This window comes from Prenolepis imparis, unplaced genomic scaffold, assembly GCF_030444845.1.
Source record: "Prenolepis imparis isolate NDT839.2.m4 unplaced genomic scaffold, iyPreImpa1.0 SCAF_8, whole genome shotgun sequence".
NCBI classification, from domain to species: Eukaryota; Metazoa; Arthropoda; class Insecta; order Hymenoptera; family Formicidae; genus Prenolepis; species Prenolepis imparis.
Genome location: NW_028141166.1, coordinates 1,101,504 through 1,116,518, shown reverse-complemented (window position 1 = coordinate 1,116,518; position 15,015 = coordinate 1,101,504). Strand labels below are relative to the sequence as shown.

Here is a 15,015-nt window from a genome sequence, read left to right as displayed (position 1 = left end):
TGTTTTATGACAAACTAAGATTATAAAATAAAGTATAAAATATCCCGTAAAGTATTTATTTTTTGATCATTATACTGATCATTATAACATTTTGTTAAAAGCAGGTTATCGTATCGCAGTATTAAATAATAATTAGTTCGCTTGCTTTATATAGAACATGTATATTATATCAATGTAGCGTACAGACAGAATATATAATACAAACAGTATTGCCAACCAAACTATAGTAATAGATATATCGCGCCTAGTTCTTTTTCTTCTGTTTTCGTACACGCAACCTAACACCCCCGCATGTACGAATAATCTTAACAATCTGTTAAACCTATACGAGTAATACAATCTTTGAATTTAGGCGCGTATAATCCCTTGGTTAACGCGTCAGCTATCATTTCGGTTGTCGGCAAGTAGTCAACGACGATTTCACCATTCTCATTCATCTCTCGGATAAAATGGTGACGTATGTCGATGTGCTTGGTTCGTGACCTGTATCCACCATTCTTAACCAGGTCAATCGCTCCTTTGTTGTCATTGTACATCTTTGTAGGGGATGATGCCAGTGCAGGTTGCAGATCCCTGGCCAGTGCACGAAGCCACATTGCCTCCTGGCAACCGGCAGACAAAGCCATGTACTCGGCTTCGGTCGTTGAAAGTGCTACCGTACTCTGCAGCTTACTCTGCCATGTAATGGGTCCACCCTGAAACAGAAAAATGTTATCCGTGACCGAACGACGGGTTTCGTTGGTCCAATCTGCGTCACAATAGCCTGTGACGCTCTCGTTTCCTTTGGCCTTGTCCTTGCTGAACTCTAGTCTGTAGTTTGACGTCCCTTTCAGATACCGGAAGATCCTTTTTACTGCTATCCAGTGATTTCTGCCTGGATTTTGCATGTAACGGCTTACAGTGCTTATTGCATAAGCCACATCGGGTCTGGTTCCTTGACTGATGTACAGCAGACCTCCTACTACTTCTTGGTATGGCACGTCCTTCATTTCATCAGCTTCTTCTTCATTTTTCGGCATCATGTTGCGACTCAATTTGTTACTTGGGTCATATGGCGTGGACGTTGGTTTACATTCTTCCATGCCATATTTTTTGATAATCTTCCTGATGTATGAACTTTGGTCCATCCAAATCTTCCCAGTCGCTCGATCTCTCGAAATATTTAGTCCAAGTAGTTGTTTGGGTTCGCCTAAATCTTTCATTTCGAAGTTCTTCGATAGCTCTTTCTTCAGTGTTGACAACCTTTGTGTATTATTGCTGAGGATCAATAAATCGTCAACGTATACTGCGACTATTGTTAAATCGTCTTTATCTCTCTTGAAGTATATGCAGCAATCAGCCTGTGACCTTTTGAAATCCAATTTTGTCATGACGTCGTTTAAGCGTTCGTTCCAAGCCCGTCCACTTTGTTTAAGGCCGTACATTGATTTCTTTAGTTTCCACACCTTTCCTTTATCGGCTGATTTTATCAGTTCTTCTGGCGGTTGTATATATAAATCTTCTTTGATATAACCATGTAGGTAGGCAGCAGTGACATGCATCTGATTTATATGCAGGTCGTATTTGGCCGCCAAGGCACATAAGAATCTAATTGAGGCATACCTTGCAGCCGGAAGTTAGGCTGAGAAGGATGACCGCGGATGCAGCCAGCGGGGAGCCAGTCAAACTCCTCAGACAACCAACGAGCCCGTCTACGGAGCAGAAGACGGCCGAAGGGGTCCCGACAGACCAGATCCGGGACCAGGGAAAGAGGTCAGCCGCTGCAGACTTCTTCTGAGGACGCGCAGGCGCAAGGAGCTCTCGATCATGCAGAGTGGGGGCTCGGCTATATAGGGAGAGCCGGGAGAGGATACCAGGCTCTTGCTCTCGCGACCACCGACGCGGAAAGACGCATGAGTCAAGTCGTGCAATTCAACAAAGAATATTTTATTTTATTTGTGCGTGTAATTTTATTTTGTTTTGGATGTGAAGGGAGAGTATTATTTTATGTTAATTTTAAATAAATATTTTATATATTTATAATATAAAATCGAGTGCTCGTTCATTTATCCATAAACGAAATCCTGTGCGTAGTGACGTCTTCGGTGAATCCTGGACAGGCCCTGACGCATAGACTGGAAGCCGCCACATCCTGGTGGATCCTGAAACAATAATTAATACGATTAATTATTAACAAAGCGTGTGACGCGAGTGTTGCGTCATTGCATATAACGAACAAAGGTGACAGTTGGATGACGTCATCTTGTGCCTTTGTCTCTGACAAAGGAAGCTACGCAGTAGCCGCGAGCAGTGAAGCAGTAAGGGTGCTCATCTGTAGAAGGGGTTCTCATCCTGGGGATCCAAAGGTCTTGTCCGTAGACAAGGTAAACTAAGTAGCAGTGGTGATCATCTGGAGAAGGGGTTCTCATCCCAGGATCCAGAGGTCTTGTCTGTGGACCAGGTGGACTACGCAGCAGCGGTACTCATCTGGTGAAGGGGTTCTCATTCTGGGGATCCAGAGATCTTGTCCGTGGTGTAGAGAAACGGACTGGCGACCGTGTTAAAGGTAGGAAAACTACCTAAACAATATAACTCCCGAACTCTCAAGACCCATCGTCCGGTCACAACCTTACTAGAGGTGAGTAGGTCTCTTGATAATCAATGCCTTTTATCTGCGTGCATCCTCTTGCAACTAATCTTGCTCTGAGTAGCGTTGAGTATTCCCAGAGGAATCTTGCTTTCGTTTGAACATCCATTTTGTGTCGAGTATTCTCTGACCTTGTGGCAAATCCACGACCGTCCATGTATCTTTTCTCACCAGCGATTCGTACTCTTCTTTCATCGCTTTTATCCACAAGCTTTTGTCTGGTGAATTCAGTGCTTCTGTGACTGTTTCTGGATCATCTGGAATGCAATTCGGTGCAAAATATATACAGTAGTCATCTCTTTTTACCGGTTTAGGTGTACGTGCTGATCTACGGAGCTTTGTTGCTTGTTGATTCAGTTTCGGTTCTTCTGCCGCATGCTCTGAATAATCCGATAGCGTTTCTGTGTCCTCATCAGTATTCTTACTAGTGTCCTCGGTCAGTTCGGTGTCGTCTTGATTCGACTTCTCTTCATCCGTTTGTTCTGATATCTGAAACTGAACAAAATTAGAATTCTCCGAATTATCTTCCTTGTAATCTTCCAAAAAGGTTACGTCGCGACTTTTTATTATTTTATTTGTTTCGGGATCTATCAATCTGTATCCCTTAGAATCCTCGCAATATCCAATAAATATGTATTCCTCTCCTTTGGGATCTAGTTTTCTTCTTAATTCTTTGGGTACGTGGGAAAACGCTCTGCAGCCAAATATCCTTAAGTGGTTCAGGTTTTGCTTCTCTCCAGTCCATAACTCTTCTGGCATCTTGGTAGACTGCCGTTGCGACTGCTTCCGCCCAATATCGTTTAGGAAGTTCAGCTCCAAACATCATGCTTTTCGCTCTCTCTATGATTGTCCGATTTTCTCTTTCGGCCACGCCATTTTGTTCTGGCGTGTATCTTATTGTTAATTGATGTTTTATGCCTGATTTTCTTAACAGATCCTTCAAGTCTCTATTAACATACTCCAGACCATTGTCTGTTCTGAGTGTTTTTATTTTGTATCCTGTGTGATTTTCCATGAAGGTTTTGAAATCCATGAATGACTCTTTTACCTGATTCTTCTCTTCGAGGAAATATACAAAGACTTTTCTGCTATAGTCATCGATGAAGGTAAGTATGTATCTTGATCCTCCAATTGACTTCGTTTCCATTGGTCCGCATACGTCCGAATGGACCAGTTCTAGTGGACGTCTGGCATGCCTTTTGCTGGAATAAAATGGTTTGCGATGTTGCTTACCCTTGATGCATGGGATGCATTCCTGTGTTTCTTTGTTCTTGAGTTTTATTCCAGTAGTTGGCTCGTTACTAAGTGCTATCACACTGTCGTAATTCAGATGTCCTAGGCGTTTGTGCCACAATTCCGCATCTGATCTTTTGGCCGCATAGTATATCTTCTTCATTGGCATGTCGATCTTGTAGATATCTTGTTCGAGTGACATCGTAGCTAATTTTTCTCCGTCTTCATCTTGAATATAGGATTCTTGTGGGGTAAATATCACCGATAACCCCTTGCTCACCATTTCGCTTACTGACAAGAGATTCGCTGCACTCTCTGGGAGACATCACTTTCTTCGCTGTGATCTCTTGTATGCCTCTTCCTGTCAATACAGGGATGGTGACATCTCCTATACATTCAACATTTACTGCGTTATTATTAGCTACTAGAATATTTGTATCTTTGCTTTTCCTTTTATTCTGTAAGCAGTTTTCTTGATTAGTCACATGACTCGATGCACAAGAATCTACGTACCATCGTCCGTCTGCAATCTTCTTTGAAGAATTTACTAAACTAATAAAAGCTCTCTCCTTACTTGTCGAAGGCTTCGTTTTATCTGTTTTCCGAAGATCCTCCGATGCTTCCTTCTTCGGTTTGCTTCTGCATTGAGTTGATATATGGCCGAGCTTATTATATTTGTAACAACGAAGGCCCTTCTTCTTACCGTGTGCTAGAAATGCAGCTTGGTGGTTAGTGCCCTTGCTGGTCCTCGTGTCTTTTACATCCTGTAAAATTTTTGTTTTTATAGAATCAGCTGTGATAGGGATACCTGAGCTTTCGATGCCCATTATCATGGGCCTGTAGTCGTCTGGCAGACCCGCTAACAGTAATGTGCCTATCCATTCATCGGACACTGTGAAACCAAGTCCGTTCAGCTTGTAAGCAGTTATGATGATTTCGTTCACGTATTCATTCACAGAGTTGCATTTCTCCATCTGGGTCGTTGCCAAAGTCCGAAGCAAGCTCACCCTCCTTGTTAGACCTGTATCCTCAAAAGCAGATTGTAATTTTTCCCATACCTCTTTTGCTGTGGTTGCAGACTGGATGTGTGAATAGTTAAACGGATCGATGCACAATATTAACTTCGCTTTCGCCTTTGCGAGCTTACGTGCGTCTGTTTCCGTTCCTTGGATGCATTTCCATAAATCTTCGTGTTCGAGGAGCGCAGACATCGCGAATTTCCATGAGGGATAATTTTCGCGTCCCTTTAATTTCTCGATAGATGGAATGGCTTGTCCACCTTCGGCCATCTCGATTGTTCGTTACAATTCACAAGAATTCGTTAATGCACTCGTCGACTTTGTCCCTTACACGTGGCTTGAAACTAGGTTAGGTTACGCGCGACCGATTCACTAAGAATTACGCGACCGATTCACTAAGAATTACGCGACCGTTCTCTATCACTCGTACGAGAAGTGATATATTTTTTTTTCACGTATATCGGAACTTCCTTAAGGGTCTGGGCCCATAACCTGTTAAAAACCTGTTAAAAACAGGTTATCGTATCGCAGTATTAAATAATAATTAGTTCGCTTGCTTTATATAGAACATGTATATTATATCAATGTAGCGTACAGACAGAATATATAATACAAACAGTATTGCCAACCAAACTATAGTAATAGATATATCGCGCCTAGTTCTTTTTCTTCTGTTTTCGTACACGCAGCCTAACACATTTTATGTAAAATGTGACGAGATAAATCAATTTATATAAAGAAAATTACAATAGTTTCATTTAAGAAAACAAAGTTTACCAAAAGTTTACAAAAGGATGTCCCATTTTAAATAATGCACTGAAATATCTCCGACACGGTGTCAAACCAAAAAATGTTCCATACATAAATTGAATGGCTTGAAAAGGGCTATAAAATGGTGGCAATGATTTGACCGCGGAGAGTCATTTGAAGGTCACGTAAAGGTCAGCGTCAATTTCTTAAACGGAATCCCCTATTTTTTATTGCATATTCTTGTAGCTTATCTCGAGACCTTTCCAAAACACTATAGGAAAGTATTTTTCTCTTAAGTACTTTTTGAGTTATAAGGTTGAAGTTTATAGTTTTTTGATATAAAATGTAAAATATTTTGTAAAATAATTTTTTTAAAGCAACTTTGTGTTTTTTTTACACGGTATTGATTGATCTGATTTGTTGTGTGCCTCGGGTAAGGCACAGGGGTCGCGTCGAAATTGAGATTGGGATCTCTGGATGTCAGGGTTGTCCGGTCCGGGATCTTATATTTTATAAATAAACTGTAGATCTTCGTAGAAATATACTTGATTTTATTTAACTATTTACACTTTTATTTAACTCTTATCTCAGTTAGAGTACTCGCGCTCGCGTCCTTGAATAGTTTAGGATTACGGTCGTTCCGTGACGTTCGTATAGTTTAGAACGTTAGGCGGGTCGCGTATATTATAATCTTAGCGACGGCGTTACACTTAATTCGGTTCTTAATTTGCGACTGCCGCGAGCGCGTCTATTGTTCGGTTTTATAGCCGGATTTTGGAGTCTTTTGATCGGAGGGGGTGCCTGGTAACAGGCCCTCTTGGTCAAAGTCCCGGGTGCAAGCGAAGGAAATTCGAAGTCTCCTTCGCTTCGCTTGCATTTTTGCAATTTTTAGATTTCGCGCGTGACTCGCTGCGGAATTTTTGTAGCCAACGCGTTGTCAAGCAGATGTAACTTAAGTAGTTATAGCTATTGAGGGCTATAACAGAATATTCCGTACATAAAAGTATTAAGTAAGATTACTGAAAATTGAATATTTTACAAGATATTTTATAAGTAAAAAAATTGTAAACTTCAAAACCTTATAACTCAAAAAGTACTTAAGAGAAAAATATTTTTCTATAGTGTTTTGGAAAGGTCTCGAGATAAGTTACAAGAATATGCAATAAAAAATAGGGAATTCCATTTAAAAAATTGACACTGACCTTCACGTGACCTTCAAATGACTTTCCAAGATCAAATCATTGCCACCATCTTATAGCCCTTTTCAAGCCATTCAATTTATGTATGGAACATTTTTCGATTTAAACGCACCGTGTCGGAGATATTTGAGTGCATTATTTAAAATGGGACACCCTATGATCTTGAGGGAAATGATCGTAATTTAAATTCAATTCAAATACTATCAAGTATCCCTCTCTACTTTTGTCTGAAACATTTTTCCTATATTTCTTTTACATTTTTTGAGATATCTGTCTGCGGCATTTAAAATAGGACACCCTGTGTATACAGGGTGTCTCTAAAGTGTTACCACCTCCGTATTTCAGAAACGGTTTAAACTTCTGAAAAATCACGAAATACGTGTTTCATCATTTCGAAGCCCCTGATCACTTTAAAATAGTAATCTCTTGAAGTGATCGAACACGTGCTCCGCACACTTTTCGGAATTTTAAACCGTTTTCAAAATACAGAGGCAGTAACAGACTTTAGAAACCTTGTATCCCCGTGTTCCGATATTACTGTCAATACTGAAAATCTATAGTTTACGTTACGTAGATTATATATTTTCAGTACTAACAATAATATATACAGGGTGATTCATTTTAATCTTAACAGGCAAATATCTCGAAAAATATGGGAGATACAAAAAAATGTTTCAAACAAAAGTTGTAGGATTTTGAGGGGGACATCTGATGGTGACCTTGACTTTGTCTTAAAGGTCGAATTTAGAGGTCATTTGAAGATCAACAAAAATTTTTAATAGAAACCCCTATTTCTCATTACATGTTCTTATCTCGAGTGCTTTCCAAAATACTATAATAAAACTGTTTTTGGTTAAGTACTTTCCGAGTTATAAGACTTGAAAGATACAGCATTTTTTTGACATAAAATACAAAATATCTTGTGAAATATTCAGTTTTCTGTAATTTTACCTTAATATTTGTATGCACAGAATAAAACTGAATATATAAAAACTGAATATATCACAAAATATTTTATATATTTTATGTCAAAATGCTGTATTTTTCAAGCCTTATAACTCGGAAAATACTTAATCAAAAACAGTTTTATTATAGTGTATTTGAAAGATCTCAAGATAAGCTACAAGAATATGTAATGAGAAATAGGGATTTTCATTAAAAATGTTTAATTTAACCTTCAAATGACTTTCAAATTTGACTTCTAGGTCAAAGTCAAGGTCACCATCAGATGTCTCCCTCAAAATCCAACAACATTTGTTTGAAACATTTTTTGTATCTCTTATATTTTTCGAGATATTTACTTATTGTTAAGATTAAAATAAATTACCCTGTATATATATATATATAAATTCTAAAAAATTTATAAAATGTAACTATTTTTTTATTTGATATTAATATTTGTTTTATTTTCAGGTACACACTACTGCATTTGTGGAAAAAAGTTAAATTTGAGAAATAAATAAAGAAGAAATAAAGAATATAAGTGATGATATATGATGATGATAATGATGATATGATTATAGTGATGATAATGATGATATGATGATGACAATGATGATATGATTATAGTAATGATAATTATGATAATTATGATGACAATGATAATAATGATAATAATAATGATGATGATGATGACTACTTCGTAGATTTGTATTTAAAATTCAATAAATCAAATTTCAACAATTTATTTGAATTGTATTTAAAATTTAAAGATTGAATATAATTTTAATAATTTGTTTTAGGTTTAACAATTTACACATAATTTTGTTTCAATTCATAGTATATCAATATTTCTTTTCTTATATATATACTAGCATTTAAAATTTTAATAGTTTATATGTTTAAATTTTATTACAATTAATATACATGTACGTTTTAATTAGTACGTAATATACTTATATTTAATAATTTATTTGGATTTTAATATTTAGAATTTATATTTTATAGTACATTCATATTTCTTTGTTTTTTTTATATATATTAGCATTTAAAATTTTTTAATTAAATTTTAATTTTAATAGTTTATGTGCGATTAAATTTTATTACAATTAATACATATTTACGTTTTAATTAGTACATAACATAATACACCTATATTCAACAATTTATTTGGATTTTAATAGATAATATAAATTTATATTTTAATTGTGTACATTTTAACATAATATATTTTATTTTTTCTTTTTACATAATTTGTATTAAAAGATTTAAAAGATTAAATTAAATTTTAATAATTTATTTTAGTTTTAATAATTAACATATAATTTTGTTTTAATTTCCCTCCGATGGGTTCCCACCTTGACGAAGTCCCTCGACTGATGGAGGGGGGGGGTCCGAGGTGGAAGAATATCACCCGCTCAGGGGTGTGACCGACCGCAGCTTCGGGCCCCCCTCGCTCGTCCAGGGACGGGTGGAGGGGCTTGAGGGGGCACGCGGGGGCCGCTCGCTCAGGAGATGGCAACCGTGTGCACCGGACAAAGAGGAACTCCCCAAGCAAAGGTGTGTGCAACCGTGCCGAGGGCTGCGTGGCGTAAGGGGAGTTACGTTGCTAACGGTGCCTCTCGGATACCGGGCGACCTCCGAGAGTATCGAGCCAAGCCCTGGGCATCGCGGCTCTGCCCGGGTGAAACCGCGCGACCGCAGTACTCGTGGGAACAAAATGAACATTGATAATCACACTGATAAAACACATTTTTCGGAAGTCCTACAAGGCGTGGCCACCTTAGGTGACGAACGACCTGAAGGAGAATGCCCGGGCAGTTCGGGGACGGAGCCAACTAAGGCCCAGCCACCAAACGTTCGGGTTCGGTATAGCGGAGCGGCAAGGCAACGCTATAAAAAACAAAAGCAGATGGAGGCGAAGGGGTAAGCTGCAAGGCCTACTCCAGAACCGACACCTGCTTTAACAGTTACTCCAAGGACGGGGGAGTGAGCTACTACTGGGGCGGTAAAACGACTCAGGTCAGAGCATAGCACACCCAGTCCTTCCAGTAACACTCAGTTGGGCAAAAGGCCGAAAGTCATAACTGACCAAAGGACTTTTGCCCAACTGACCTCTGGTCTCATCAGGATTGCCTTGGTTCCCATGGCATACCCGGATAGAAGACTGGAAAAAGACGAGGCATCGCTTCTGAAAGAAATGGTGAGAAAGCGTATCCTTTGCCTAGCAAAGGGTACCAAAGCGCCTACTTTCAGAGGCACCTCGGATAGGGACGGAGCAGTTGTCTTCAACTGCACCGATAAAGAGACTGAGGGGTGGCTTAGAAGCCTAACCTCAGAAGTCAAGGTAAATGGGATCGAACTGCGTGCACTGCGAGTCGATGAGCTCCCTAGGAGACATCGAATCGTAGTGCACGTAGAGGATCCCACGATACCTGTCAAGGAAGCGCTGGAGGTACTTGACAGGCAAAACGAAGGCATCCAGTCATCGGACTGGGTGATCGCGAAGGGGAGCGAGAGTAGGGACGCCACGAGCACCCACTTCGCTGCCCTTGTGGGGGATGGGGCGTTGAGGGCGCTAAGAGCTCTCAATTTTAAACCCTACTGCGGACTCGGGCAGGCGACGGTTAGGTTGCCTGCTGGAGACGGCGGTAAGGAAAGCGCAAAGGAGAAAGTACCGGGCCCGTCAGAATAAATATGGCGGACCGTGTTCACTTTACGCAGATTAACTTGCATCACAGCAAAAGCGCCTCGGCTGTACTAGCCAGGTGCGCAGCTGTGATGCACACAAGTAGATATATATTCTTAATACAGGAACCATGGATTATCAAGGGACATATCAGAGGACTTCGTAGCTGTGGAAAATTATTCTGGGCGGGTAACACGGACCGACCGAGAGCCTGCATCATGGTGAAAGGACTAGACGCCTGTCTACTGCCACAATTCAGCGATGGTGACCTAGTCGCCATCAGACTGAAGATAAAGCTGACTAGTGGGGGAGTCAGGGATCTGATAATAGGGTCAGTATACATGCCCTATGATTTGGATAACTTACCCCCTCATGAAAACGTAATCAAACTCACGACCTATGCAGAAGGGGCTGGAGATACTCCTGGGCTGCGATGCCAATTCACACCGCTTGGTGCGGGGAAGCACCAATATAAATCCCAGGGGAGAAAGCCTATTCAACTTTGTGGTAGGTACAGAGTTGCACATCCTCAACAGAGGAACAGAACCTACCTTCCTGGACTCTAGAAGACAGGAAGTGATAGACAAAACCATATGCTCTGGTGGAGTACTGGATCTGGTGAGGGGTTGGAGGGTCTCTGATGAGCCCTCGGGATCAGACCACAGACAGATCCGCTTCACCATGGAGCGGACACAAAGCCAAGGGATATGGAAGAGAAATTCCAGGAAAACGAATTGGAGGGGGTTCGAGGAAGATCTTAAGAGTCGACTCAAGGATACTCCCACCAAATTCCACACCAAAGAAAATTTGGAAATGGCGGTGGACTATCTGAATGAAGCCATCAAATACTCATATGAGATGAACTGCCCATTAGAGGCGAAAGATCCTACAGCCAGAACACCATGGTGGAACAAGGAGCTAGCTAAGCTCAGAGCTGAGGGGAGAAGACTCTTTAACAGGGCTAAAAATGTAAATACACCGAGATCCTGGGAGGAGTACAGGAAATCTCAGAGAATTTACAAAAAAGCGATAGTAAAGGCTAAAAGGAAAGGATGGAGAAGTTTTTGCTCAAATATCGAGAGTGCTTCTGAAGCATCTAGACTGAGCAAAATACTCTGTAAAGGAAACCAATCACAATGGGGCTGCCTTAAGCTTCCCAGTGGAGAGTATACAGAAACTGCGGAGGAAACCCTACAGCATCTTATGGAAATTCATTTCCCGGGCTTTCGGGGAGACTCCACAGTCAATGACAAGCAGAGACCCATGACCGTTCATAAACCGAGAGCATGGGGACTGGCAGCCAAAGTAGTATACCCGCAAGCAGTGGAATGGGCTGTCGGCTCCTTTGAGCCTTTAAAGGCTCCAGGACCTGACGGCATATACCCAATCCTACTGCAGAAAGGGCTCAGTAACCTGCTAGGCCCACTGACGAAAATCTATAGGGCAAGCATTGCCCTTAAACACGTCCCTCAAAAGTGGAGAGAGACCAAAGTGGTCTTTATACCAAAACCTGGCAAGAATGGTCATGTCAGGGCCAAGGATTATAGACCAATAAGCCTTATGTCCTTCGTATTGAAGACCTTAGAGAGATTGGTGGACAGATTCCTCAAGTCCAACTCTCTAATACACCATCCTCTAGCTAGCGCCCAATATGCTTACAGGGAGAGCAGGTCTACCGAGACCGCCCTACACCACCTGACAGACAAAATTGAAGGGCAGCTAGAGGCAAAAGGCTATGCTATCGGAATTTTCCTGGACATTGAGGGTGCTTTTGATAGCACCTCACATGCAGTTATCAGGGAAGCACTGAGCAGACATGGAGTTCAAGAACCGCTGGTGGACTGGATAGAAGATATGCTAGCGGACAGATGCCTGTCGGTTGAGTGCCAAGACATCTCCGTCAGAGGAAAACCAACAAGAGGCTGCCCACAGAGAGGAGTCCTATCTCCTCTGCTGTGGTGCCTGGTGATAGACGACCTACTAAAGGAATTACAGAGGAAAGGTTTCTCGACCTTTGGTTATGCTGATGACCATCGTGGTAAGAGGATCATTTCTAAATACATTAAGGGACCAAGCAAAGGATACCTTAAGAATTGTGCAAAACTGGTGTGAGAACAGAGGTCTATCGGTAAATCCGAGCAAGACAAACATCATGGTCTTCACCAGAAAATATAAACCGAAACCTATAGAGCCGTTAAAACTCTGGGGGAAGGAAATACCTTTTACAGACTCGGTGAAATACCTGGGGTTAATACTAGATCCCAAACTTAGCTGGGGAAAACATCTAATAGAGCGAAGGAAAAAGTTCTACGCATCCATGTGGATGTGCAGAAGAGCAATGAGCAAGTCGTGGGGCGCTAGTGCAGCAATGTGGCTGTATGGGGCGGTTCTGCTGCCGCGACTACTCTATGCATCAGTTGTCTGGTGGACGAGAACAAGCAAAAGGGAGGTAGAGAAACTGCTGAGAAGCCTGCAAGGTAACTACCTAAGGGCTGCAGTAGGGGCCATGAGAACCACACCCACAGAGGCGCTTGAAATAGCCCTCAATGTTACGCCACTAGACCTGGCCGTGGTCAAAACAGCCAACACCACGGGATACCGCCTAAAATGTCAGGGTGAATGGAGAGATACTGGACTAGGACACACTAGGCTGGGTCTACTCCGAAAGAAACCTGTCGAGGGCAAACAAGACAGAATAACAAGAAAATACCAGCTGGTAAAACATTTTAAATTATGGATACCAGAAAGAAACGAATGGCTGAATCCGGGGGGAATCACGAACACAAATGTGGACCTGTGGTTCACGGACGGATCAGGCATAAACAACTGCTTCGGAGCGGGAGTATATGGACCTAGGGAAAACTATAGGGAAAGCATTCCTATGGGAGGCGACTGCACGGTCTTTATGGCCGAGATGCTTGCCATCCTCAGGTGCACCGAACACATCCTAGCTAAAGGTACAAATCGCAGAAAAATATATATCTGCTCGGATAGCGGGGCAGCTCTTTTGGCGTTGGCAAAGACAACCACCGAATCATACTTGGTTTGGGACTGCATGCTAGCGCTGGAGGAGCTGAGCAGATCAAATAAGGTAACTCTAGTCTGGGTACCTGGGCACCAAGGTATACCAGGGAACGAAATAGCAGACTCTCTGGCTAGGGAAGGGGCCAGTAAGGCACCAACTAGTCAGGAGGTAGGATTACCTTTCACGGTGGGCAAAAACTTCATCAGGGAAAGCATAAGCAAACTGCATAAGGCCAGGTGGGAGAAGTTGGAAACCTGCCGCCAGGTCAAGTTCCTGATGAAGGATATCAATGGTGTCAGGACCAAAGAATTACTTGCACTGAATAGGCAGAGACTGAGGGTGGGGATAGGACTACTTACAGGATACTCCCCAATACTTAAAGCTCACCTATTCAACATCAGACTCGCAGATAGGAAGGAGTGTCGACTATGCGGGGAGGAGAAAGAGGACAGCATACATATACTGTGCCAATGCCCGGCTCTTGCTTGCAGGAGGTTTACGACCTGGGGGCAAGGTTTTCTTAAATCCCAAGACTTAACCGAAACAAGGGTGACGGAACTTATAAGCCTAGTGGAAAATTCTGGGCTGAGATCCCAACACCCGGTTTGAAAAAGAGTGAGGAGACACAATGGAACTCTTTTTGTTCTGAGTGCCGTCGGGGACCGATTGGAACCACTCACATTCCACTACTACTACTACTACTACTACTTGTTTTAATTTATATAGTATATCCATATTTCTTTCTTTTTGTACATATGTATATACTATCATTAAAAATTTTAAAGAATAAATTTTAATAGTTTATGTGTTTAAATTTTATTATAATTAATACACATCCACGTTTTAATTACAGAATATACTTATATTTTTGTGTTTATATATTTTATGAAAATCATACGTGTTTGTGTATATTATATATTTTTTAATTAGCATATATCTTTAAATTTTCATAAAATGCCGAAACGCAAAATACAGCGTACTTTAGAGGAAGAAGAGGAGTTTCAACGACAACGTCATGAAAGAAAAGCAGTGAATCAACATCGTCGTCATCAGATTGCAAAAATATCAAATAATACGTTAAAATCAATTACGTATAAGAATAATAGTGTTTGTGTTGCTGGTACAATATGTGGTAATCGTATAAAAGAATTAAATGATAATGTTGAAGAACATTCATCTGATAATATATTGTTACATCAACAAGTTGCTTGTACTTCACAAACAATACATGATAATCGTATAATGGAATCAGATGAAGAAATAATTGGACAAAATTCTGAAAGTATTATATCAATATATAAGCAACGTTATGTGGAAAATCAATCTCGTTATCGATCACGACAGAAAAATCAGCCTCGTTTAAATATTAGTAATACAATCTCAGTTAATGATGTAACTGAATATTATATTGGTCCCATGGATGTATATTGCGTTCATTGTAATGCAAAACATTTTGCAGCTGAAAAAATTTCCAATAAAGGAAATTCATTTCATGATTGTTGTAATCATGGTGCAGTATATCTTCAACCATTACC

General features: G+C 40.8%; 1 protein-coding gene across 1 annotated transcript; it reads left to right on the top strand.

Moving 5' to 3' along the window:
- Nucleotides 1-12,607: 12,607 nt before the first annotated feature.
- LOC145939878 (uncharacterized) lies at nt 12,608-14,089 on the top strand. Its single transcript, XM_083044508.1, has one exon. The coding sequence runs from the start codon at nt 12,608-12,610 to the stop codon at nt 14,087-14,089; it is 1,482 nt and encodes a 493-aa protein (XP_082900634.1).
- The last annotated feature ends 926 nt before the right edge of the window (nt 14,090-15,015 follow it).

Excerpts from the sequence above, each read along its gene's own strand:
- LOC145939878 (XM_083044508.1), top strand. The coding sequence starts at position 12,608 with ATGGTCTTCACCAGAAAATATAAACCGAAACCTATAGAGCCGTTAAAA.